The sequence below is a fragment of the Alosa pseudoharengus genome, unplaced genomic scaffold, assembly GCF_046254945.1.
Source record: "Alosa pseudoharengus isolate Yale_2024_CS ecotype anadromous, Long Island Sound unplaced genomic scaffold, YU_APseudo_1.1 YU_APseudo_1.1_scf_22, whole genome shotgun sequence".
Classification (NCBI taxonomy): Eukaryota; Metazoa; Chordata; class Actinopteri; order Clupeiformes; family Clupeidae; genus Alosa; species Alosa pseudoharengus.
The window spans coordinates 14,232,208-14,258,900 of record NW_027468680.1 but is presented as its reverse complement, the minus strand read 5'-3'; the positions used below and the strand labels follow the sequence as shown (position 1 = coordinate 14,258,900).

Sequence of the window (26,693 nt, the reverse complement as noted above, 5' to 3'; positions counted from 1 at the left end):
CCCTTTTGTCAATTTCCAATGTACTGGACACGCATTTAGTGAGACATAACTACATTGGGTTACTTATTTTATACTTCTGTCTTGGAATGTTTTGGTCAGTGTTGAGATATTTTGTTGTAAATCACTTTACACTCTAGCTAGGGACAGGTCAATGTTAAAATTTTCTATTATTTGGAAAGAATGTAACATTTAAATTATCAACTCAGCCAGAGATTGATCTTATGAGTGCCATATAGCCTATCAATGACACTGACTGTAATGGAAGCCCCTCACTACACATTCTTTAGCACATCTGTTATAAGTTTGGCCTATTGGCCTATTTGCTGAAGATATTGAATGGGAGCTAATTCAACAGAGCTCATTGAGCTCACTGTGTATCTGGGGGGCAGCCGTGGCCTACTGGTTAGCGCTTCAGACTTGTTACTGGAGGGCTGCTGGTTCGAACCCTGACCAGTAGGCACGGCTGAAGTGCCCTTGAGCAAGGCACCGAACCCCTCACTGCTCCCCTGTGCGCCGCTGTTGTTGCAGGCAGCTCACTGCGCCGGGATTAGTGTGTGCTTCACCTCACTGTGTGTTCACTGTGTGCTGAGTGTGTTTCACTAATTCATGGATTGGGATAAATGCAGAGACCAAAAGAGTCTACTTATACTTATCTATTGTTGGTTGCCTTGAAAATAAGGGCTTTGTAGTCATACAGAACAATGCCTCCATCATGCCCATTTCATATGGGACTGTATCATCATTGGATCAGAGTGAATTTGATCCAGTTGCAGAAAAATCAATGAGGACCCTCTCGTGAAACAGAGCACAAATATCCAGGGGCTCAGTCATATGCTGAGTGGGAGCTTATTTGAACACATGCAATATGGGTTTAAAATGGGCTCCATCTGGCCCTGAACTTGTACAGAAATGTGCTCTACTGTTTGTTCTTACTTCTCCAGTGACTCCAAGGCCATGTCTGTCTCTCTCTCTCTCTCTCTCTCTCTCACACACACACACACACTCTCTCTCTCTCTCATTTTGTAGAGGTGCATACTCTAAATTAATTTGATACTCATTTGTCCTCTGTAGCAAACCATTCATCGATGGTGCATTTACTTTCAAGGCTGCTCTGTGAAATACTGAAAGGCCATCCAGTGAAATTAAATGATCTCTGAAATGGAAAAAAATGCTATACAAATGACAGCTTTTGTGTGATGACCCCTGTTCTGAGAGAGAGAGAGAGAGAGAGAGAGAGAGATAGATAGATAGAGAGAGAGAGAGAGAGAAAAAAAAGCATAGCCTAGGTAGAGGGTGTGATGGACAACACAGTCATCTCATTTCATGTTCTTTGGGTAAGTCATCTTGATCTAGGCCTAATTTTTGTTGAAGCCTTGGAATGAAAGGCTACACTCCTATGGACTCAAACCTTACCATAAAGTAGAATACTGAGTTAATTTGACAGTGAAAATGTTTACATGGCTTGCATTCCCCATAATTTTACCCGCAAAGTTATTTCCGCGTCTTGGCAATCAATACGACTGATCTCAAGTGTCACCTCCCAACGGGCCCGAGAGCTGTGTACGTGAACCTCGCCCCACAGCCGGGCATCAGTCAACAAGAACACCATGTCCTCTGGAACGCACATCAAGGCATGGTCTTTCCACAAGACACAATAAGATAGTGCAGAATCTGCAGATATTGTGCTTTACAGATTTTCAATTTAGGTAGGTCTATATGACTATTGTCTGCTACCTGGGTGGGCCATAGGCCATCACAGCTCTGGGTTGGTTAAGGTTGCAGGGAAGGCTGCCTCTCCAAGGGTGTGGTCCACTGAACGAAGTATAGGGCCTAGGCACATGACACTCATCCAATGCTGGTCCATACAAGTCTAATTAGCCAAAAAAGTTATAGGCTATTCAATTGGATGAAAATATTGAAACTATTATTTGTTCTTTGATGGCCTAATGGAAAGCAGCAGTCATATCTGGAAGATAGGCCTAATCGATTACAGGTAGAATAGACTGCTTGCTCAAATCTCCAGATGTGACAGATGTTTACTTGAATTTACTTGTTTGATAACAGAGGTTATTTAAAATGTCCACAAATATTTATTGACAACATGTGTTAATAGCCTAGCAAATAGCAAAATAGCAAAAAGGCCAAACTACGACAGTAGCTATTACAACCTAAAATGCGGTCTTTTCTTCGCTAAATTCGAACTGTGCCAGTTTTGGACTCGGGCCAGATGCAGTCCGGTGTGCCCAGCGGTGAGTGAGTTCGAGACCACATCGGACACTCAGGACAAGCTATGACGTGATTTCCTGGTGGCGGCGGTGGGCGCGTGGTACTGCAGTTTCGTGGAGCGGTGAGTGTGCGAGAGGAGATCCCGACATGGGCTGCGTCGCGGCGACATGAGCCTGTCCTTCAGATCACTTGCACATGCCTAAATTCACTCGCAGTTACTGCAGATCAGTGGGGGTGCTTATTGTTAACCAGAGCATAGCGATAACAGGACTGTTAACGCTGCCCACAATTTTACTGCGTCGGGAGTGAGAGGGTCTATCAATATCATCGAGCATGGCGGAAAGAAGTGGCCGACTGAGCTTCCCTGGGAGCGGGGCACTAAATCGACCCGTGCCTATGAACCTGTTCGCAACTTGGGAAATTGACGGATCTTCGCCAAGTTGCATCCCAAGGTAAGACAAATACAGCTGTTTACTTCACAATAGGTGCCTCGCTAGTGCACCATTGCGACGCAGTTTGGAATGCAATGTTATTTAGGGTCTCGGTGTGTAATTTAGCGGCCGCTAAACTGAGTTTTTGGCATGAGACTATTGGGTCTTTAAATCCGCTGTTTGTGCACTCGGAATTGAAAGTTAGGAAGTCTTTTACAAGATATTGCAATGTGTTCATGAAATGAAACATATTTGCAGTAACTGCAGAAGTGTTTTGCCACCGCGCTACGAAGAACCAGGGAGAGTTCAAAGGTGATTGGTTTATTTCATGTTTTCAGACGGGCTGTCACACTTCCTCGACAACTGTTAACGTTACTCTGCCCTGGGTTGTTTTTTCTGTCCTGGTCACAAATAAACTCCCCATTATGTACATCCACGATTGGCGGGGGTTGATCGTGGCTACATGTCCGCGCATACATTCCGTAGTTCTGAAGCCGTGTGTTCTTTACCAATCTGCCTCTTATCTTAAAAGCTTGGGCAGATAGATGTACACTAGCATGATATCGCTTCAAATGGCCTGGTGACATTGACAGCTAGTAAGTTTTTGCGTGGTTTAGCAAGTCAGCCAGTGTCCGAATAAACACCCCTTGTGCTTGGATTCTTGCCCGTACCTTGAGCATTAGATAGCGGCCCATTGTGCACATTGCCACGGTCGCCCAGTTCTACGGACACACTGATGTAGTAGGTGGCGAAAATCAATTCAGCACAATTTGATTCCACCATACTCTATTGTTTTCTGTTCTCCTGGACTGCATTCTATTCTTATCCGCGATGTATTGTGCCTCGCTGTCTGTGGGGGTATTTTCACGCGTTTTGGTTACAAAGCAGCTAAACAGAGGCAGATTCCTGAGCCTCCCACTGACTCCTGCCACAGAAATGCCATGTGGCGGTCAAGGGGGGCCTGACCTGAATGCAAATAAACCCACTGACTGCATGCTGGAGCCCTGTCAGTCCATCATTCAGTAGGTCCAGGAGAAACACAGTCTCTGTTGCCTTTTCTGAAATGTCTGCTTTTCTTTCCTCTGACCACCTCTCTCTCTCCCACTCTGTCTTTCACTCTGCTGTGGCTTTTGGCTCTGGTTGAAGAAGTTCAACCTCTCTGTCAGAGCTTACGAGGTGTTAACGCAATTGCTCATTATAAGTCTTAGCCTACATGCCAAGCATATGCACAAGTTCACAAATATACACACCTGAGCCTATCCTGTCTGTCCACTTTAACATTCACACCCACCCGTACCCCATGTGTGAGTGAATGAGTGAGTGAAGACAGAATCCCACATGAACAAACTTCTTAGTTAATGCCATCCTCTCTGGGTCTTCTACTTTAGTTGAATGTCCCTCTCAATGGAACTCAATCCTGCAGACCTCAGTCTTTCTCACTCACTCACTCACTCACTCACTCCCACTCAGGCATCCAGTCACCCAGTCCAGTCAGCCGGTGCCTCATGTGTCTGAACACAAGGCTACTGTCAGAACAGCTGGACCTGGACATTCCAGAATGTTCTCTGACAGAACAAAACAGTGAGCATAAATTTGACATCTCTCCGGCTTCTGTCTGAAGTCTTGTCTTTTCCAGATTTAAAAACAGCTGACTTGAAAAGACTGTTTTGCTCTCATTATGCCAGCATCAGTGACATTCTTTTCTAAGCATCCCCGCTCTCTCATTTTTTCACTCTATCAGGTCTTCTACAGAACTATTTTTTTCCACAGCTGTCAGTCATTATAGAAACTACATTGATTTAGGCACAGTTCGCAATTGCTGCACTTGTACAATGCAGCAGGGGAATGGGACAATAGGTAGGCACACACTCCTAGCAACCGAGAGAGAGAGAGAGAGAGAGAGAGAGAGAGAGAGTGAGAGTGAGAGTGAGAGTGTGAGAGAGAGTGTGAGAGAGAGTGTGAGAGAGAGAGAGAGAGAGAGAGAGACTGCCTGGATGGAGGTGTAATGTTCACACTGCTGTGCGGAGGTAGATGGGGCGATGCCATGCAGGAAAGTGTCCAAAAATGACGGACACGTTAGGGCTCTGGATAGCCCAAGAACTGGGTCAGGAGCAGGCTGGGTCTGAACTGTAGATGACCTACTTATTTCCATCCTCAGTGTGTGTGTGTGTGTGAATGAGCAAGAGAGAGAGAGTGAGAGTGAGTTGGTTTTATTTTGACTTATTTTCCCGCACTTGAGTCCTTTTTGGGGCCTATGGAATGTGAGGCGGAGTGTTTTAATACGATCCGCTTTCACAGAGTTTGTTTCTGTTTCTCCGTTACGCCCTTCTCTCTGGCCTTTCCTTCTCCTCTACCCGTTGTCTTAACATTTTCTTCCTTATTCCTGTCTCCTTGTCTCTTTTCTCTCTCTCTCTTTCATTTCCCCTCTATTCCCCTCGCTCTTCCCTTCTCTCTCTCTCTCTCTCTCTCTCTCTCTCTCTCTTTTTCTCCTGTCCTGGAATACCTCTGTGAGATATCAGTAATCTGTACCTGGCATCTGCACACAAGGGGGGACGTGATCTGAAAAGTGCAGTCTTATTCCTGCTTTAATCTCCTCTGCTTTTTTGATAGCTCAGCCTTCTCCGCTCGCACGCATCCCAGCCTGCCGTGCGCCTCCATTCTATCTCTCTCTCACACACACACACACACACACACACACACACACACTCGCTCAATGTCACCGGGTGCAGTACTACAGGCTATAGCCTACGTTTCTGACTCAGGGGGTAACGCCGCCATGTCACATTGAGAACTAAAATCAACATTCGAGGGAAGCAGTTGGGCGGTGACCTAACGGGTTCTGTGTTTGTTTTGCTTTTCCTGGATGGCAGACGCACGCTGTTTGTGTTTACTGTGGCTCTCGCACTCTGTATGTGTCTGCCTCTCTCTCTCTCTCTCTCTTTCTCTCTCTCTTTCTCTCTCTTTCTCTCTCACTTTCTCTCTCTCTCAAATTCTCTTGTTTTCTCTCTCACCTGTCTCTTGCACACAAATACGCTGTCACGCTTTGAGCTTGTTGTGTTAAGATCATGCTGGGACATGGCATTGTGCCATGACCTTCATGTTAGTGTGTTTGACTGTCTCTCTGTGTGTGTGTGCCTCAGTTTATAGTGCAATGCAAACAGCCGAAGGAGAAACCTGACCGCAGCAGAGCAGTGATTGGCGCTGTCCATCAGCGCTTCGCCACCTCGCCCGTTTGGTGTAGATTAGCACCTATTGCTATTCACTCAACCCGCCAATCATCCCCAGCCCACCAATCAGACAACCCCAGTTTAGAGACCTTCTGTTTAGCGTCCGAGCTATTTTCCATCCGAGCGGTGAATAGTCTCCATTGTCTGTGCCAGTTTTGTCCCTTTTGAGCCCTCCCTCTCCCACTCGTCCTCTCATCCGTCTCCATCCTTGCGTCCAATCACCTTATGAGTCACTGCTGCTGAAAAGACGTTTGGCCATATTGCCTATGTGCACTTCAAGTGACTGGCCTGTGTTTTTTTTAAGTGTGAATGAAATGAATGCATTTTAGTTGATACAATGGACAAGACCATTGTAGTTGAGTTGAAGGTTAGCAGAAGTACATTGTTCAAGGTTTCAAAAGGGGCACAGGGCTATTGATCACTGCCAAGATGAATAGATGAATAGATTGATGGAGGGAAAGAAAGAAAGGAGAAAAAACAACGTGTACAATTACTGAATGAAAGATTGAGGATGTGAACCCAGGAGTGCCTCTTGTTGAGTGGGAAGTGAAGTGAGAAAAAGGTGGAGTTGGAGAAGGACGAGAGGGAGGCAGCAGGCTTTAGATCGGGCCTTGTTGGCAGTGCTTGGCGGCGCTGGGCTGTCAGTGTAAATCTACATGAACAGACTAATCTCAGGTAAGCTGGAGGCCCCTGCAACCTGGACCCAAAACAAGTCTGTCTGCATCGCAAATCCTCTGTTTGTTGCCTAAAGGAGGGGTGAAAAGGTGTGTGTGTCTGTGTGTGTGTGTGTGTCTGTGTCTGTGTCTGTGTGTGTCTGTGTGTGTGTGTGTGTGTGTGTGTGTGTGTGTGTGTGTGTGTGTGTGTGTGTGTGTGTGTGAGAGAGAGAGAGAGAATTTGAGTTCAGGTTATCTCAAGCAATTTGTGCTTTGTCCATAAAACTTCATTCAGCCACCGGCCGGAAGATTTGGGATTCCCCGTTAAATATCAGTTTTCTTTTCCTAACGCCAGCTCTCTTTTCTCTCTATTTTCTATTTTGTTTTTCTTTCTGTTTCTCTTCCTCTGTTTCCTCTGCCTAACCCTCCCCTGTCATCTTCTCCTCTCTCTCTCTCTCTCTCTCTCTCTCTCTCTCTCTCTCTCTCTCCAGTCTCTTCTCTTTCTCCTTTGGCTGCCAGGACAGTGTTTTGATCAGGGAGAACATGGGAAATGTGATCTGTGAGCGTCTCGCCGCATATCTCTCATTATTTCTATCTGCCTGATTTTTATCTTCCCCTTCTCTCCCCCCATCACTCCTTCCTTTTCTGAGCCATCACTTTTACTCTTTATCTGTAGTTTTTCTTTCCTTCTCTCTCTTTCTTTCTCTCTCTCTCTCTCTCACACACACATAGAGCACAGTGGCTAGTGGAACGGCTTCTTCATGCGATCTGACTGGCTGGCTCTCCCTCTCCGTGAGGGATGAAATTAATTAGAGTGAATTTGATTGGTAAATGCACTCCTTAGCTACTGCTGACGCATAGCCCAACTGTCTGAATGCATGATCAATACTGTGTGTGTGTGTGTGTGTGTGTGTGTGTGTGTGTGTGCATGTTTTTGCCCTCTGTTCCAGACATCTTTCATAAGCTCATCTGTTTGCATTACATATGCACATAAACATGCAGGATGCACAGGCTGACACACTTCTGTCTTTTGTCCTACACTAACATTGAAGTCTACACAAATAAATATATATAGAGAAGTTGAATTTCATCATTTGAAGTTTCAAGGTCAGAAGATGTGTGTAAAATGAGTGTCTAATATAAGTGACACTATGCTGTGTTTGTGTGTCATGGTGTGTGCAAGGGAGGTAGATGATGCAAGCCCATATGGTGGCACCAGTGAATGGAGAGGCTGAGGGAGAAGGAGTGAGAGGGAGAAAGAGAGAGGGAGAGGGTGAGGGAGAAGGAAAGAGAGGGAGATGGAGAAGGAGAGAGAGGGATAAGGAGGGAGAGGGAGAGGGGGAAACAGAGAGTGGGTGAGGGAGAAGGAGAGAGAGGGAGAGGGGGGAAAAGAGAGAGGGTGAGGGAGAAGGAGAGAGAGGGAGTAGAGTAGTAGTAAAGGGTAAGTGTGTGTGTGCGTGTGTGTGTGTGTGTGTGTGTGTGTGTGTGTGTGTGTGTGTGTGTGTGTGTGTGTGTGTGTGTGAGAGAGAGAGAGTTTGTTTCCTTTGATGGGGTCTTTTGGGAGATGCGTGTTGTTTACTGTGTTGTGATTTAACAGCGAGTTAAAATGAGAGACGAAAAGCATGAAAGTGAAAGACAGAAAGGACGAGAGAAAAAACTAAAGCGTGATCGTGTGAGTGGGTGAGCTGTAGACGTAGAATATGAAAGGAAGGGCTGGAAAGAGAGATGGAGAGGGAGAGAAGGAGAGAGGGAGGGAGAGAAGGAGAGAGGGAGGAGGGGCGGAGACAAAAGGGAATGCAGAAGATAAAACACAGAGGAGCGAAATCGTTAAATGAGGAGAGGGAACGAGCGAGTGGGGGCGAGACGCATGTGTGAAATGATGAAGTGAGGGAGGTGTTCGGGGTATGAAGGGATGCCATGGGGTGGGGAGAAGGAGAGAAGGATGCCATGGGATAGGGAGAGACGGATACCATGGGGTGGGGAGAGGGAGAGAGGGATGCCATGGGGTGGGGAGAGGGAGAGAGGGATGCCATGGGGTGGGGAGAGGGAGAGAGGGATGCCATGGGGTGGGGAGAGGAAGAGAGGGATGCCATGGGGTGGGGAGAGGGAGAGAGGGATGCCATGGGGTGGGGAGAGGGAGAGAGGGATGCCATGGGATAGGGAGAGGGAGAGAGGGATGCCATGGGGTGGGGAGAGGGAGAGAGGGATGCCATTGGATAGGGAGAGGGAGAGAGGGAAAAAAGGGATGCCATGGTATGGGGAGAGAGAAGAAGAGAGGGATGCCATGGGATGGGGAGAGAAGGATGTCATTTAAATTCAGAGAGGTTTCTGGGGGTAGGATCCCTCTGGGTGACTGCATATTTAATGAGGGGGCGTGCTGCACAGCCTTCAGATGTGGGGATACCCAAAAGTGGGTCAAAGTACACACACACACACACACACACACACACACACACACACACACACACACACACACACATATTCATTCATATTAAAGATGCATTGGGTGTTGGAGGTCTTTTTTTCTCCAGATCAGACTATAAAGCAGCAGTGGCTGGTGTCATCTTCTTTAATCATCTCTGCTTTTATCATTTACCCCCCTCCTCTCTATTATTAGCCCACCAGATCTATCACACACGCACACGCACATGCAACACGCACACACACACACACACACACACACACACACACACACACAAACACACACACAAAAACATATGTACGAATATAAACACATGAATGCTGCTGTCTGGTTTTTCTTTCGTTTGCTGTGATGTATTCAGTATCTGTTTCGTTCCTGCATTCTGACTAGGAGTGCACTCATTCATACCCGTGAGCTTGCATGCCCCTCTTCCATTTAGAGAATGGCTGACTGCCCACTGCCTCTAGTTCTCCTCCTTTCTCTTCTTTTTCCTTCTCTTTCTCCTCCTTTCTTCTTTAGTTTTCCATTTCTCTCTCCCTCTCTCTCTCTCTCCCTCTCCTTATCCCTCTTTTACTCTCTTTCTTTCTCTCTCCCCCTCTCTCTCTCTCTCCCCTCTCTCTCTCTCTATCATACACACACACACACACGCACGCACACACACACACACACACACACAGTCCCATGTGTGCATGTTTGTCTGTGTGCATTCATGGATGCTTGAACCAGATAGTCTGCTAGTTGTATGAGTGTCTCATGTTGAACTTTGCTTCTGTTGGCTTACATGTCACATTTGTTTGGTTTAAGGTTTCAGATACACAAGCACACATGCACATACTTCATTTATCCTATACACACACACACACACACACACACACACACACACACACACACACACACACACACACACACACACACACAGTGTGTTGTTTGAGGTTGGATGGAGGGCAGCTAGCCACAGTAAGCTGTCATTTTCAGGCTTGTTGGTGGAAGGAGAGAGAGCGAAATGTAGGAGTGTGTGAGCCTGTGCATGCTTACATATCTTTCTCTGTGTGTGTGTGTGTGTGTGTGTGTGTGTGTGTGTGTGTGTGTGTGTGTGTGTGTGTGTGTGAGAGAGAGAGTGTTCCAGCTGAACACTCAAGGCTTTGTCCCCACACTGTGAGCGATGCACCACCATGGGCGATGAAGGGGTTGGCAGAAAAACAACTGCCATTGTTAATGTGTGTGTGTGTGTTTCTTTTTTTTTGTTGTGTGTCTGTGCCAATGTGTTCCAATTAGAGTTGTGTAAGAAAGAACAAAAGTGTTTTCATGCTCCAACAGCTGATTCATTTCTTTGCGGTTTTTAATCGCTCACACTCTCTGTCACACACACACACACACACACACACACACACACACACACACACACACACACACACACACACACACACACACACACCCCTGTGGAGCGCAGCGTGACTCTGCAGAGAAAGGGATCGATAGAGTTTTCAGCTGAGTGGCACATACACACACACACACACACACACACACACACACACACACACACACACATACACACACATACACACACATACACACATACACACACATACAGCTTTTAGTTAGTGACATGTTTATGATGCCACACATTTCAGATGGGTCAATTTGACCTGTTTATGCCGGTTAGGCTGGTGTGTGCCCACAGCAGCACACTGGTTCTCACACATTCTCCACTCTCCGTCTGCTCTCTTTCTCTTGCTCTGTCCCTTCCTCACATTGTGGACAACTGCGCTATATTTCTTCTTTTTATGCTGATACTATGCCCTTCTCTCTCTTTCTCTCTCTTTCTCCCTTCCCCTCCCTCTCTCTCAGGTGTGTGTGTGTGTGTGTGTTAGGGGTGTCACGATTGTCCAAATCCTCGATTCGATGTAATTTTCGATTTTAAAGTCACGATTCGATTCGATTTTCGATCTTTTTTAAATATTACTATTAATGCATTCCTTATATGTTATTTACTCTTTTTGGCCTTTTCTTTTTCGGGGGGCTTTTATTTTGAAACCGCTTTGAAACCGTTCCAACCGCGAGGTTGCAATGTAAACAGAAATAACTTTAGGCTAAAACAGAGACGTGAACATAGTAAAATGAAACAACACAGAATGTTAATTTGATTGTTTCAGCACACTCCGAAGAGACCCAAGGTTAGTGTTCATGGAATATGTGCTTATCAATGTGCTTTTTAAGCCTTAAAGTAACTTTGGACTGTTATCTTTTCACTTGCTAAGTTGAGTAGGCTAAGTTAGTTTTAATTGACGTGAATGAACGAATACTTCCACACCGGTGATTTCAAAGTAGCAAGAGGGGCTTTGATTTCGGTAGGTTGATGTGTAGGCCTATGTTTTAACTGGCTGCAGCCTAAAATTAGAGGAGTGTACAGTTGACGCTGCAGTTCAGCACGTGCATGTGTGTTTGTGCGTCTTGGCATACATGCTGGACTGCATCGTCGATTCTACTTTTAAGTTCGAAGTACGAGATTGAGATGTAATTTCGATCGATTTCGAAATAAAATCGAAATCGTGACACCCTTAGTGTGTGTGTGTGTGTGTGTGTGTGTGTGTGGTGTAGGTTCAACAGGTGAGTGATTCTCCCCCTCCAGCCCAGTCATAAATCAGAGCCCACTCGGACACCAACTGAGACTGAGTCACCCAGCCGGCAGTGACCCAGCCTGATGCCAGACACACACACACACATACACACACACACATACACTCATACAGTATTTGTCTTCTGTAATGTTTCTTTGCTCTGAGCCTCCCTCCTCCATATCAGTCTCCTCCTTCCCCTTTGGCAAAGTCAGAGTGGCAGACAGCAAGAGACAGTGTAAGGAAGACAGCGAGGAAGAGGGTGTCAGTGTGAGAGGAAGAGAGTGGAGGGTAGAGAACGAGCGTTTGACCTTTTGACCTTTCGACCTTTCCAGTGTCTTCCACTTTTTGAAATCCTAAGAGCCTTTCTATCGGATTTTAGAGGACTGTGCCACATAAAGGTCCAATCTGGACACGAGATAGTTTTGTGCCATTGATGGAGGTGGTGGAGAGTGATGGGAGAGAACAAATGGAGGAGGAGCAGAGATGGAGGCACATTTTGGTCCGTAAAAGTGGAACATTACGGACCAAAAAAGGAATACCACCTCTACCTCAATACAGATAGTGGTGGTAATGTGAGAGTGTTTTGTCTCTGTGTGTGTCTGTGTGTGTGTGTGTGTGTGTGTGTGTGTGTGTGTGTGTGTGTGTGAGAGAGAGAGAGAGAGAGAGAGCATGAAGAAGTCATAGAGACTGATTGCTTCGCCTGAACACTGATTGTTAGGCTGCTCTCAAACCTCTGATTCGTGGAGGAAAGCGTAGCGTTGCAATGAATGATAAGACAAACGGCTTTCTCTCCAAAACTGAAAATGTTCTCGCAGTCAGTCAGCTCTCGTCTCCCCTGGGCCCTCTACTCCTGAGGTATTAGAGGAGAGAGGGAAACCAAGCCGGGATGTTGATAGAACACTGTTGACAAGAAGAGTCCGATTGCTACGGGATTAGGATCGAATTCTTGGCGGCGCATATCGGGTACCAAGCGAAATATTTTGCTGGGCCGGGGAAGGGCGGTGAAGAGGAGCTCCATAAAATCGTGGATTAGTGTGGAGGCAAGATCAAAGGCAAGAATGCCTGAACCTCGCCTAGATCATTAAAAAGAAGGTGTATTTGGGAACACTGAAATGTGTCGACTTGTTTGCATTTCCTCCAGACATTCTGAGGTGGATTATCCTCACATGCACTGGTGTGTCAGAGAAAGGGAGAGAGAGTGAAAGAGAAAGAGAAAGAGAGAGAGAGAGAAAGAGAAAGAGGAAACGAGGGAGGGAGAGGGAAAAGCCAGGTCTTGCAGCGTTTTCCTAAATGGCAACATCACATGTATTGAGAGCGGTGTAGTTTGTGCGTAATCGTATGAAACCTCAATATTTGTTGTATGGAATCAGCTCCCTTTCAATAGATCTCTTTGGCAGGATGTAGACTAGGTCTGTCTGTAGCCAAAGAATTTATCATCATCGAGAATAGTGCACGATGACCCTGTACAGCACTGTCTGCCATTCACCCCTTGATGACTGATGAGTTATTTGGGACCCATTTTGTGCTCCATGTAAGTGCTACGCACTAATGAGTTTGGTTAACCTGCTAGATTGAGTTTACCACCTCCCACCTGTGTTCAGATGTGCTTTTTCCACCTTAATTCCCTGAGATTACTGCGGCAATTAGGATTAGTGTCTGTGGCCGCAGGGGCTCTGGGATTAGCGGAGCCAGAGAGAGCCAAAGGAGAGGAGAAGCTATCGCCCTGCATGCAGCGGGGCAACACGATAAGATACCCGCAGCGGCCCCCGTCACCCATGAGCTAATAGAGGTGCGAGGGAGGGGGGAGAGAGAGAGATAGTGGAATAGAGAGAGAGAGGGAGGGAGAGAGGGAGTGAGTTAAAGAGTCAAATAGAGGAAGTGGGAGAGGGAGGAGCGGGTTGATTGACTAATGTGCTTTTCAAGACATTGTGTCATTAGCGGTTGATGTATACACAAGCGAGCTGGACTTGTTGTAGTAAATTAGTGACATCAATCATTTCCACACACCTCTTTAGAGCACTGTACACTGTATCAAGCTAAAACATGTCAGTATTTATAACCTATATTTTTAGTTATATATTCATGAGTCTTATCATATTTATTTCACATTTTTTGACATATGGACTTCACTATGTCACCCAGTGATAGTAAATGGTTTATCACCTCGCTGTGTAATTGATGTGCTATCAGCCAAGTTTCACTGTCATTGGAACTCATTGGAAAGTGCATCATGACACAGGTCCTTCTGATCTGGGAGGGAAAGAGAACCTGCTCACAGGTTTTTTAGCTGATAGGATTTCTGGATAAGTCACATCATACAGTGCGGCCACTCTGTGAAAAATGGGGCTGTTTTCAAAGCATCTCGTTATCCTCTTGGATTATGAAATGATCTTTTAGCAGTCAGCCCACCATTTTATAATCCCCAACCACACACACACACATACACATCAGTGAGGACACTGAATCAGAGTGCAGTCTGAGTAGGATAGATTACCAAAGGTGCCCTGATTCACCTGTCCCAGGGCAATGATAATCACCGGGGTCCAATGGGATAGGCATACTAGAACAGAGTGAGGATCTGTCTTTCACAGACATTTGTCTTCACGGTATTACAACACTGATTCCTCTCTATCAAAGTGGACACTAGCAGACACCGAGGTGCACAATGTAGGATTGGTTTAAGCCCTCAGCCTGCGTCAGGCTCTCAAGTCCTGGACTCTGCTTTACTACTAGACAAGTTTGTGCCCACAGGATATTTGAGTAGGTAGAATGAGAGTGATGTGATTTGATTCACAGACAGGTGATTTATGATTGTGCGTGGGCTTGTTTTATAGTACTGTATGTGTGTTTTTGTGTGTTAATAGACCGGAGTACCATTTTGAAATGTCATTAAAAAGGCATTTCCAATCCTGTCCCCAGGTCTACTGTAAACACATACGTGAAGTCAAATGCTTGCCAAGCTCAATCTGACATGCAGGGTGTTGACATAGCACCCATTCAAATAGCTGGGCCTGTGTACAAAAGCAATGCTGTTACTATGTGAATAGATTACCTGGTCAGTGTTTATAAAGGCCATGGATAAGGTCAGACTTCTCTCTCTCTTCTCACAGACAGACAGACAGACAGACAGACAGACAGGATGAGTCTTGAGTCTGTTTAAATGACTCAAGTCTGTAATGAGCTCGGTGACTAGGGTGAGGCCACCTGGTGCTTAACTGCAGTCGAATAGAGTCGTCAGTTTTTGGTCATTTTTTAGAAAGACACACACACAGACAGCACACTGGCCATTATTACTTCAACATGCTGTACATAGATTCCATTTTGTTCAGCTGACCTGCTTGAAGCACAATGCAAGGGTGGATAGATAAACAGTGGAAAGGCAGGATGTAGACAGGGGCGTGAGAGAGCGAGAGTGACAGCAAGATGAACAGTGAGATGGAAAGGGAGGGGGAGGCATGGATCTGCTTGAGTCTGTGCTGGGAAGGGATGTTGCAGCAGAAGACAGGCGGGGTTGTGGGATGGGAAGATCCAAACATTGATTTTGAAGAGCAGAGCAATGGAGAATCAGTGGAGGGTGGCAACAGGGGACCCAGAGGAGTTGAGGTGACAGGGAGTTGGGGCTCTGTCTGTCTGGAGAGTCACACGCATGCACACACACACACACACACACACACACACACACACACACACACACACACACACACACACACACACACACACACACACACACACACACGCTAGGGTGGAAGGTCTTAGTGTACAGTATAAAGTAAAATATTTAACTATAACAACTACTATACAACTACCGGTACTATAACAAACCTAAAAGAGATCTTCTGTTTCCACTATTTAGGCCCACGCACACACACACACACACACACACACACACACATCCACACATCCACACATCCACACATCCAGAGCATCTTGACCTTGGCAGCTGTGTTTGTTTCGCCTGACTGCCTCTCAGATGCCAACCTGCTGTCACTCAGAGCAACCCCTGGGCATCAAGAGCGCTACAAAGCAAAGGTGTGTGTGTGCGTGTGCGTGTGTGCGCGTGTGTGCGCGTGTGTGCGCGTGCGTGTTGCCGTGTGTGTGTGTGTGTGTGTGTGTGTGTGTCTGTCTGTCTGTCTGTCTGTCTGTCTGTCTCTCTCTCTCTCTCTCTCTCTCTCTCTCTCTCTGTCTGTCTGTCTCTCTGTATGTCGGTCTCATACAGAGAGGGTCAAAAATGTTGAGGCACTGTGTTGGAGACATCTGTACTCACATGCACACATGGGCGTAGATTTAGGGTGGGACGCTAAGGACTAGTCCTAATCAAAATTTTAAGATGACAAAATTGTCCCCACCAATATTTTAGCGAACTTATTTGTGGTGCTGATCCTTCCGACAGCCATGCACTACAGTACAAGAAACGTCATTGATTGGCTGAAAAGCAGTGAGGTCGCAAAAACGATGACTTCAGACTTGACTTACGACTCCACTCAAAAGACTTCAGACTTGACTCGGACTCGAGCTTCGAGACTCCTGAACAAGCTGTATTTCATGCAATTATTGCTTTTTTAAAATCTAAATGTATTCATGTATTACTATTTTATTTTATTGCTACATACAGAATACTTTGGAAAACGTATAACGAGCGGCATGGCCCCTTTGCCATAATGTGCAATGTAACGCATGTGCGCACACTCACAGATATACTGTATAAAAAAATGCATTGACCATGGCGACAAGAAATCCTCCCGGAGTTGTGCCTTTTATTATTATTTTCGGTTACAATAACTTCATGCACAGAGGAAATAAGCGAACAGCGACATGCAAGGTGTGTGGCACAAGGATAAATTAAGCCTATTCAACAACGTTCATGAGGCATCTCCAAACGCACCCAGATAGGTCATTCACTTAGGCCTAGCATATACCGTCTAGCATGTATCGTCACAGGTGACAAGCTAACCATCGCCGTGTTGTGCTAATACTGGGAACAGACAGGGATGGACAAAAATACATCAGAATGTATTTCAATATAAAATATGTATAGGCCTACCCTCATTTTTAATGTATCAAAATAAAATACTGTATTTTTGTATTTAGAAAATACTCAAAATACTTTTTTCAAGGAAGTATGGAAGCACTGCAAAAAAGCTTTTTTATCCCAAACATTTAGCCTATTAAAACTATATAGTAAAAAACAATACAATTTGGCCCCTGTCATACTAAATAGTATACCGTATGCAAGTTCATGTAGTGTGATCAGAATTAAAAATAATTCAAGAATTTACATTTACATTTAGCTGATGCTTATCCCGTACGACCTACTGGTTATCGCTTCGCACTTGTAACCGGAGGGTTGCCGGTTCGAACGTCGACCAGTAGGCGCGGCTGAAGTGCCCTTGAGCAAGGCACCTAACCCCTCACTGCTCCCCGAGCGCCGCTGTTGTTGCTGGCAGCTCACTGCGCCAGGATAAGTGTGTGTTCACTGTGTGCTGAGTATGTTTCACTAATTCACGGATTGGGATAAATGCAGAGATTACATTTTCGGGATCAAAAGAGTATATATACTTATACTTAATTAATTAACCACATTAATCAATAGGCCAAAATCATAATTATGTTTCTGTGCCGAATTTCGTAATTCAAGTCCAGTGCAGAACTGAATAAGAAAATCATAAGGCTATGTGTCTTGAAGTTCCAGTATGTGAGAAACTTGACATGCCTTAATATCACCAACCTCAAGTATGCAGCTAATAAGGAAATAGAATTGTTATTTAATTAAACAAGGTGAACTTCTCCCCACTGTGGAATGCAGATAAGTATGCTACAAGGAAGGGAATTCAAACACACTCAACACCTTACCATCTATTGATGTCATTGTGGTTCATTGAGATATCTGACATTTTTTCTGTTAAAGATCGGCATGGAGCCAATACGACATTGTTGCCTTTGTCGGTGTCCTTATGTAAACTTGCTCATCTTTACTTGCGTACGACTTCACACCAGTGCTTCAGGGCAGCCGTGGCCTACTGGTTAGCGATTCGGACTTGTAACCTGGGTTGCCGGTTCAGCAATAGCCGTCACTGAAAAGCTGGGAGTGTCGTTGAACACAGCTGTTTTACATTAACTGATTGCGGTTAACATAAACCATTGTTGCCTAATTATCTATTATTCATTACACCTGTGTGTAGGATCTACCATTTTAGTGTTTTTCACATATAGTATTTTGCAGTATTTTTAAAATGCAAAAATACACACCAATAAAGTATTTTGATACTAAAAACAGAGCCATTTCCTTCAACTCAATAAAATACAAATGACAAAATACTATTTTGTATTTGAAATACATATTACATGTTTCAGAAATACTACCCATCCATGAGAACAGGCAGATTACATCCTTATAGTTGGCCAAATGATGACATACTTAGGTTAATCTTAGGTTAAGCCTAAAGTTACAGCATTTCTATCACAATTGACCAGACTTCGACCTTTGGTCTGCTTTTAACAAAATTCTGGCTATGATTGTTCCTTGTATTGCATCATGAGACATCACTGCGCCTATTGCATTCTACTGTTGTTAGCCTTAAGCCTAGCTCAGTCATTATGTTATATACCACATTGCCCTCCATTAGAAGTGCAATGAGCTGCATTGAGCATAATAAACTGCATTTAGAATTCCAAATCCATATTTCTAGATATTTTGGTAAAAGTAACTTAAAAGTAGGCTAATACAATAGTAGTGTAATGCCTTACAATTCAGATACAGTAATATTATAATGTAACAAATTACTTTGAAATGACAGTAATGAGTAATACATAATACATTACGATTTTGAAGTAACTTTCCCAACACTGATGATAACCACTTTCTATGTGTGTATGCGTGTGTGTGGTGTGTGTGTGTGTGTGTGTGTGTGTGTGTGTGTGTGTGTGTGTGTGTGTGTGTGTGTGTGTGTGTGTGTGTGTGTGTGTGTGTGTGTGGAGGGTCAATCAAATTCCATGATTGCCACTGATGTGAATGATCTCACAAATCACACAAACCAAATCAAATTTTAAAAAATCGCAAAAGTATCGAGATTCTTCACTTAGTATTGGTATTGAAACAATAATGTTGGTATTGCGACAACAGGAGTTGGGGATGTGTCCCCACCAAAGCTGAGACCAAACCTACGCCCTTGCATGCACACATACATGCACATACAAGCACACACATGCACACACACACACACACACACACACACACACTCTTCCTGGTGTGAAATGTTCCTAGTGTCAGATGGTGTATGTTTGAGTGTCACCATTAGGATGTAGTGTGCATGACCTTCTCTTCACCCTGGGACCTGCTGGTGAAGTATGGGCAACAGCAGCAACAACAACACACGCACACACACACACAAATGCACACACACACAACATGCACGTACATGTACATGCACACGTATGCGTATGCATTTTAATGACGCTTGAAATGACCAAAGCTGCTTCAAGTCAGACAGTGATTTAATTGTATTTACCTAATATGTAGCCAATTGTTCTTTTTTTAGTACACACACGCACACAGTACTTTTGTGTTTATTTTAGGTTAATTGCGTTTTGGTTTTTTATCCCCTAAGTATACCAGTATTTTGTGAAATTAAACTCACAGGTCCAGCCATTGCCCTGTCTGTGTGTGTGAATGTGAGAGAGAGAGATTAGGGAGGGAAAGTTTGTATGGTCTGTGTCTGTGTGCTAGCCTCTCTCTTTCTCTCTCTCTCTATGTGTGTGTGTGTGTGTGTGAAAGAAAGAGAGAGATTAACGGTACACTGCATTGTGAGGAGTGTTTTTTCCCCTGAGCTTCCTGAAAATGCTTCAGGACCTTTCAAAATCTTTTTTTGGGCCAGCTCTCAGAATGAGGACGAAAAACCCCTTCAATGCTGAGGGAGAGATAAAGCAGAAATAAAGTTTGATGAAGGAAGAAGAACTAGGAGCAAAGCTGGCCAGAGTTTCTTTGCGTGTGTTTGTGTGTGTTTTTGTGTTTGTGTGTTTTTGGCTTTGTGTGTGTGTGAGAGAGAGAGAAGCAATCTTTTACTTTTTACTTTTTGTTTTCTTTTTTGCTTGTTACTGTATCTACTCAACTTTCCTTGACTTCCTTCATCTTGCTCTCTTCCTCCATATCCCTCTGTCCATCTCTCCAGCCCTCCCTCCATCTCCTGTGTCCCTTCATCTCGGTGTGGTGTGGGATGTTATTGTGGCTGTCAGTGATCGTGATTAGCAGCTTCCTGGGTTTTAAAAGACGGCTGTAGGGCTGGGACCATAGACAGTAAAAGAAAGGCTGGGACAACGCGTCGACGTAATCGATGACGTCGACGCAAAAAATAGTCGACGCAAAATATGAGCGTCGATTCGTCAAACATAACGTGTGCTGCTAAATATTTTTATTTTTACACCTTCAGTGTTTTCCATACGTTGACTAATCTGTGGCTGGGCACCACGAAATCAAAACCGGCCACCACACATTGATGTTCTATGTTGTAGGCCTACTATTTAAATTAAAGATAAGATAAAATAATTTAATTGAGCTGCACTTTTTACTCACACAGCCTTATCTCGCCCCGCCCGCTCTCTCTCGTAACGAGCCCGCTGCTCCTCCTCTGCATGTCCATTTAACAAAATATTCACGATTGTTGAAGGATTGTGGTTGCCACATAGAAGCACTGCATAGAACACAGTGGGCTATTGCTATTAAATCCGCTTAGCATCGTGACCATGCTGCGCAAATTTGCAGCATTAAAACTGCTGAATTAAAGTTAAAGTAAACTCTGCTAAGGTCTTATCACAACACAGTACATTGAGGAGACTAAACTAAGTTAAGTTACAGTATGCAATCAAGCAGTATCTCAAAGCTAACGTTAGAATACCGTTTGGGTGTCAAGTTTAGCATGCTTACTTGCAGCTGCTTATTCGTTACTCATGCAGGGCTCATTTCATTGACTCTGAATGTTTGCAAAATCCCGATGTAAATGGAAAAGTGTTTTCCAAGACTCAAAAGCGCTTGTCCAAACTACGTTATGAATTGCATCCACACATCAGCAGCCTTTTAACTGTGTTAATGTTAATTGCAAGGATCCCACACGAACGTTTTAAAAACTAGATGTACCGCAGAGCGGTACAAAATATGACCGCCGCCCAGTCCAGCACATTTTTTCCACAAAAAGAAATCACGCTGAAAGGCCTATATGATTCTAACTGTCTCACTAAATTGCATTATCCACACTCAATTCTCACTGGTATCTGCTAGACAACAAGTACCAAAACATTATTAGTTCATAGATTTCACATGTAAAATTCATTTTATACAACCCCACCTCCATCTTGCCTATTCATAATTCTGAGAAATTCTTGATTGTTTGTGTTATGTTTATGTTATGTGTGTGTGTGTGTGTGTGTGTGTGTGTGTGTGTGTGTGTGCGTGCTTGTGTGTGTGCCTGCGTATGTGCCTGTGCATGCAAGCGTATATGTCTACTGTGTGAGTATGTGTCATACGTATGATTACTGTGAATGTATGTGTGTGTGTGTGTGTATCTGTTTGTGCACATGTGTGCACATGAAATGGGTTAACATGACCCCTGGAGGCAAACATACGGAAAAAAATGGTCATCCTAGGCCCTATAGTTCTCAAGATATTCACAGAGAACTGTGTCTGCCCTACCCTCCTTTTGGGGGGTCCAGTCCAGCGGGGGGGCTACAGATCAAAACGAAAAATGACGGTTCCATGCTATCCATGTGGGGGTACATGCCCACCAAGTTTTGTGTACCCCGGTCTTTCAGTGTCCCGGGAATCCTTGTTGGTGTACGTCACTAAATGTACACATAAATTATTTTATTGTAAGGCCCCCCATGAACGAAAGTACACAAAACTTGGCATGCATTCGGAGGGTGTGATAATGATCCTACACTTTTCATTTCGTGCAGTTTTGACCTTGTCAGCCAGAGATATTGTGATGAAAACACCTAATTTTTTGCTTTTTAATTTTTAACTAGGTGGCGCTATACATGAAATAAGTGGTAATGGGATGGGTTGAAATGCCCCCTTAAGACCAACATACATAAAAAAGGTGGACCTCCTAGGCCCTACGGTTCTCGAGATATTCACAGAAAACTGTCTCCGGCCACCTACAGGCCAGTTGGTGTATAGTAACATAAATTAATTTATTGTGTGGCCCCCCATGAACGGAATTCCACGAAACTTGGCGTGCATTCAGAGGGTGTCATAATGATCCTACACTTCCAATTTTGTGCAGTTTTGACTATGTTAGGTTCCAGATACCTGCGATTACAACACCTCATTTTTACTTTTTTGTGTTTAACTAGGTGGCGCTATACATGAAATGAGTGGTTATTGAATGGGTTGACATGGCCTCTTGAGATCAACATACCAAAAAAAAATGGTCCTCCTAAACCCTACGGTTTTCGAGATATTCACAGAAAACTGTGTCTGCCCTACCCTCCTTTCGGGGGGTCCAGTCCAGCGGGGGGGCTACAGATCAAAACGAAAAACGATGGTTCCATGCTATCCATGTGGGGTTACATGCCCACCAAGTTTCGTGTACCCCGGTCTTTCAGTGTCCCGGGACTCATTGACGGAAATTTGGGCATGCGAAAAAGAAAAAAAAAAAAAAATCTGACTAAACCTATATGACACGCTGCTGCTAGCGTGTTTTTTTGGCGACTGCGTGAACTCCAGCAGACCTGCCCACGGTTCTCCCTCCATCAAAAACATCCTCCCCTTAAAAGGCCTTTGTGCACAGTACTTTCCAAATCACTGCTCCTCCTCACGGAGGGCCCAAGGTCCTAATTCCACCTTCAAATGTGGTCGCTTGTGTTCCCATTTCAAGTGGCAAGTGCGGTTTGTGTTTCAGCAGTGCAAGGCTCAAGGCTGAATCAGCACAGCATGCGTCGCCCTTTGTGGCTGAGGGGCAGAGCTTAGTAGCTTGGTTTGCTGTAAGGTGCTGCGGATGAAGCTGTTAGCGCCCTCAATCAAATTTAAGTATTTAGCCCACTGGGTTTGCCAACTGGAGCTAAATTAGGCTCTCCGGCCAGTAATTACACACTAGGCACACACACACACACACACACACACACACACACACACACACACACACACACACACACACACACACACAATACACTCCCACACACTCACAATACACTCCCACACACTCCCACACTTATGTTTGTATGCAATACAATTTTGTGTGGTTTCACATGGACATATACTATATAAAATGTTGAGTATGTGTGTGTTGGTAGGTTGGTAAGTTTTTCTTTTTGCGTGTGTGTGTGTGCATGTGTTTGTGTTTTCCATTTCCATCTGTTTTCCAACACCAGTGACTAATCCAACATTCAGCAGTTAAATACCAGCTGAGCTCTGAGCTTTCACGAAAACCGTGTGTTTGTGAGAATGCGCTGTGTGTGTATCTGTTTGTGTGAGAGAAGTGTGTGTGTGTGTGTGTTTTTAGGAGAATGTAGGTCAGATTGGGAAAGATCTTGTGTTTTGGACTCAGTGGAGTGCTGGAGAGCTCCCCATCCTGAAGTCATATTTGGTCCAGTCAGTGTTTGTGTGTGTGTGTGCATTTGCGTGTGTGTAAGTATGTTATTTGCATGGTGCCGTTTCTCTCTCTTTCTCCCTCTGTCTCTTTCTCTTTCCCTCTCTCCACTCTTTTCTGTGAGCTTGTATGTGTTTATGTTTGTGTGTGTGTGTGTGTGTGTGTGTGTGTGTGTGTGTGTGTGTGTGTGTGTATGAGTGACTGTGTGAATGACCTGGCTAAAATGCCATGCTGGACTCATTAGACTGATCAGAATGCCAGGTAGGGCATTTCTGTTCAGAGAGGAAACACTGTATCATGCTGCGAGATAGAGATAGAGAGAAGGAGAGAGAGAGAGAGAGAATTGAAGGTGAAAGAAAGGTGTGGAAAAATAATGAAAGAATGAAAAAAAGGCTAGATAAATGGGAATGCTCTTTCCTTAAATAAATGAATGTGCCCCAAATTCGCGTGTTTATGTGAGTGTGCTTTTGTTTTTACGTGCTTGGCTGTATTTGTCCTAGTGGTTGTGTCTTGTGAAGTACACACACACACACACACACACACACACACACACACACACACACACACACACACACACACACACACACACACACACACGTGATAGTTAGGTATGTTTGTGTATTGCACATTTTCTCGACGTGTTTGTTGCCAGCACACCCTTCGCATGTCTAACCACAGGCCAGGGAGCTGTGCCCAGCAGCCTGAGACTTATCCAGTCCGGTCTAGCCAGTCTCTGTCTCTTTCCTGTGTAGCAAAACCGTCATCCTCATTCTGTCGAGGTGCATAACAGGCCCACTGTTTCAGTAATATCCGCAAACGCCACAGCCAACCTCACCAGACCACTCCAACTGGATTACACCTGACTGGCAGCAAATATCTTGTGGAGAGAAACGAGTTTGTTTTGAAATGCAGCAGGAGCTTAGTAGGAATTTAGGGCAGCAGCCGTGGAGTATTCCAGTGGTGCTGCCGGGTAGGATTGCTGGAGGTGCCTGGGTTCTGCAGGGAAAATGTCTTAATCCTGGTGGATATTTTGAGAAAGTTTTCTTGGGGGCTGGGAGAGTGAGATACTTAGTGAAGTAAAACAAAAAAAGAAAAAGTGTGGGTTAGCCTCTTGGGGCTGCTGAAAGATACACACACACACACACACACACACACACACACACACACACACACACACACACACACACACACACACACACACACACACACACACACACACACACACACACACACACACACACACAGAGAGAGAGAGAGCATGCCACGCTTGTCAACTCACTTGTCACACATGGACTGTAAAGGAAAGAGAGGGGTCACTGATGAGCTTTGCATGTCATATGAACTTCCAGGATTTGAAATCCACACTAAGCCTCAGACAACACATAACCACACTGTTGGAGATCAGACCCTGGTGAGGTGCTTTTTTGTATTTCTGTGTATGTGTTAGTGTAACTGTTTATATATAGATAGGTGCGCAACTTGTATAGTGTAGCAATGTGGGGTAGTGTGTGTTTGTACATTGACTAATAGCAGCATGTGTGGTTTGTAAATGTTGAGGTCTGTGGGTGATGTCACCTTGAAAGCCTGCTGTTACCGTGGAAACCTCTCTCAGCGCCTGCTGCGCCTAGTTGCCTTGGCTCAACTCTACTTAGAGGCTGACAGCTTCCACTGACCTCACATCATCTGCTGCTCGGCCCTGTCTGAGTCACAATCACTGCTGACTAATGACAGAGCTGACTCTGGGTCAGTAGCAGCAGTATTCAGCGCTGAGCCTGAAGGGATGTGATAAAAAGAATAAAACAGTAGGTTTTAATTCATGGTTTTCAGCGACAATCATGAAATGTGATTGAGCTGTTGGAATAATTTCATCACAACTAATAATTTAATTAATTGGATGTCTCCCAACGAAAGTCAAACTTGTAGTCTGTGATTAGTATATAAGTATAAGTATATATAAGTATATACTCTTTTGATCCCGTAAGGGAAATTTGGTCTCTGCATTTATCCCAATCCGTGAATTAGTGAAACACACTCAGCACACAGTGAACACACAGTGAGGTGAAGCACACACTAATCCCGGCGCAGTGAGCTGCCTGCAACAACAGCGGCGCTCGGGGAGCAGTGAGGGGTTAGGTGCCTTGCTCAAGGGCACTTCAGCCGTGCCTACTGGTCGGGGTTCGAACCGGCAACCCTCCGGTTCCAAGTCCGAAGCACTAACTAGTAGGCCACGGCTGCCCAATGGAGTCCCATTGAGACCACAAATGATGGGAATGTGGAACTGAGGAAGAGATACAGTTAAATACACAATTGCCTTGTTATTTCAGTGTGATTATGTGACAATAATGGGTAAATGGGTAGGAGTGTGTGTGTGTGTGTGTGTGTGTGTGTGTGTGTGTGTGTGTGTGTGTGTGTGTGTGTGTGTGTGTGTGTGTGTGTGTGTGTGTGTGTGTGTGTGTGTGTGTGTGTGTGTGTGAGAAGCTAATTCCTCTTCTGAAGTGACTTCACCATGCTGGACACTACACAGCTGGTCATAGTGGACCACTTAAGAGGACCTGAAATAGCTTTGTGAGTTTACCAGTAGGCTTCCTGTGGGTAGTCAATCTATAGATCTCAATCTCGATACAATCAATAGACATGACCTGTTATCGTGACTGTGAGTGTGTGTGTGTGTGTGTGTGTTTTTACTGCTGTTCATGGATTCTCTAGTTGAAATGATCAGTAGCCTACAGTAAATACTGCATTGTTTCCGAGTGTCTGGAGGCTGTTGGACTGGATGGTATTAGACACTGCGGCAAGAAGCCTGTGTGTGTTTCTTGTTATCTTTCCTGGCCTCTGTCTGTGTGTGTGTGTGTGTGTGTGTGTGTGTGTGTGTGTGTGTGTGTGTGTGTGTGTGTGTTTAGATGTCTGCATGTTTTTATAGTTTATTATTGGATTGGTTTTGCTTGTGTCACCAGGCTTTGCATGTGTGTGTCGTGTACTGCCGTGTTCTGTATAAACTCTTCATTTGTTTTCCCAGTCCCTCTCCACACACTGTGTGTGTGTGTGTGTGTGTATGTGTTTGCATGCGCACGGAATCCTCTGTGAAGATTCCTTGGGTCATGCTTGTTATATTTATTCCCTGTGAAATCCCTCCACTGTCTCTTCTTTCTCTCCTCTCCTTTACTGTCTCATCCCTTTCCCTTTTAAAACATAGCTTACTACACACACACACACACACACACACACACACACACACTTACAGACTTCTCACACCCGGTAATAGTTTTCTGGGTCACCCTGTTAGCGAAAGGCTAAATTCTCTTCTGCTGCATTTTTAATTGATTTATATATATTTATAGATGAAAGTAAAGTGTTTCACCCTGCCCCTCAGTTCTTACTGACCTTCATTGCAGCTGTTGCAGTTGTGGTCACACACACACATCCTGGAAGCATTTTTGGTAGTGGATAGTGTTAGTGTGATAGTGATAAGAGGATTATCTCCTAATGTATCTGTGTGTGTAGTGTACGTGTTTGTGGTTAGTGATAAAATTATGTCCTATA

At 44.7% G+C, this 26,693-nt stretch overlaps 1 protein-coding gene across 4 annotated transcripts in view; it reads left to right on the top strand.

Annotated features, from left to right (window-relative positions):
• Positions 1-2,352: 2,352 nt before the first annotated feature.
• The window catches only part of pacs2 (phosphofurin acidic cluster sorting protein 2), a 62,604-nt gene continuing 38,263 nt past the window's right edge, over positions 2,353-26,693 (top strand). For all 4 annotated transcript variants that reach the window (XM_076300634.1, XM_076300632.1, XM_076300633.1 and 1 more), the window contains exon 1: positions 2,353-2,678. In XM_076300634.1, coding sequence (XP_076156749.1) covers positions 2,560-2,678 — 119 coding nt within the window. In that variant the 5' untranslated portion in view covers positions 2,353-2,559. The remainder of the gene's footprint in view (positions 2,679-26,693) is intronic.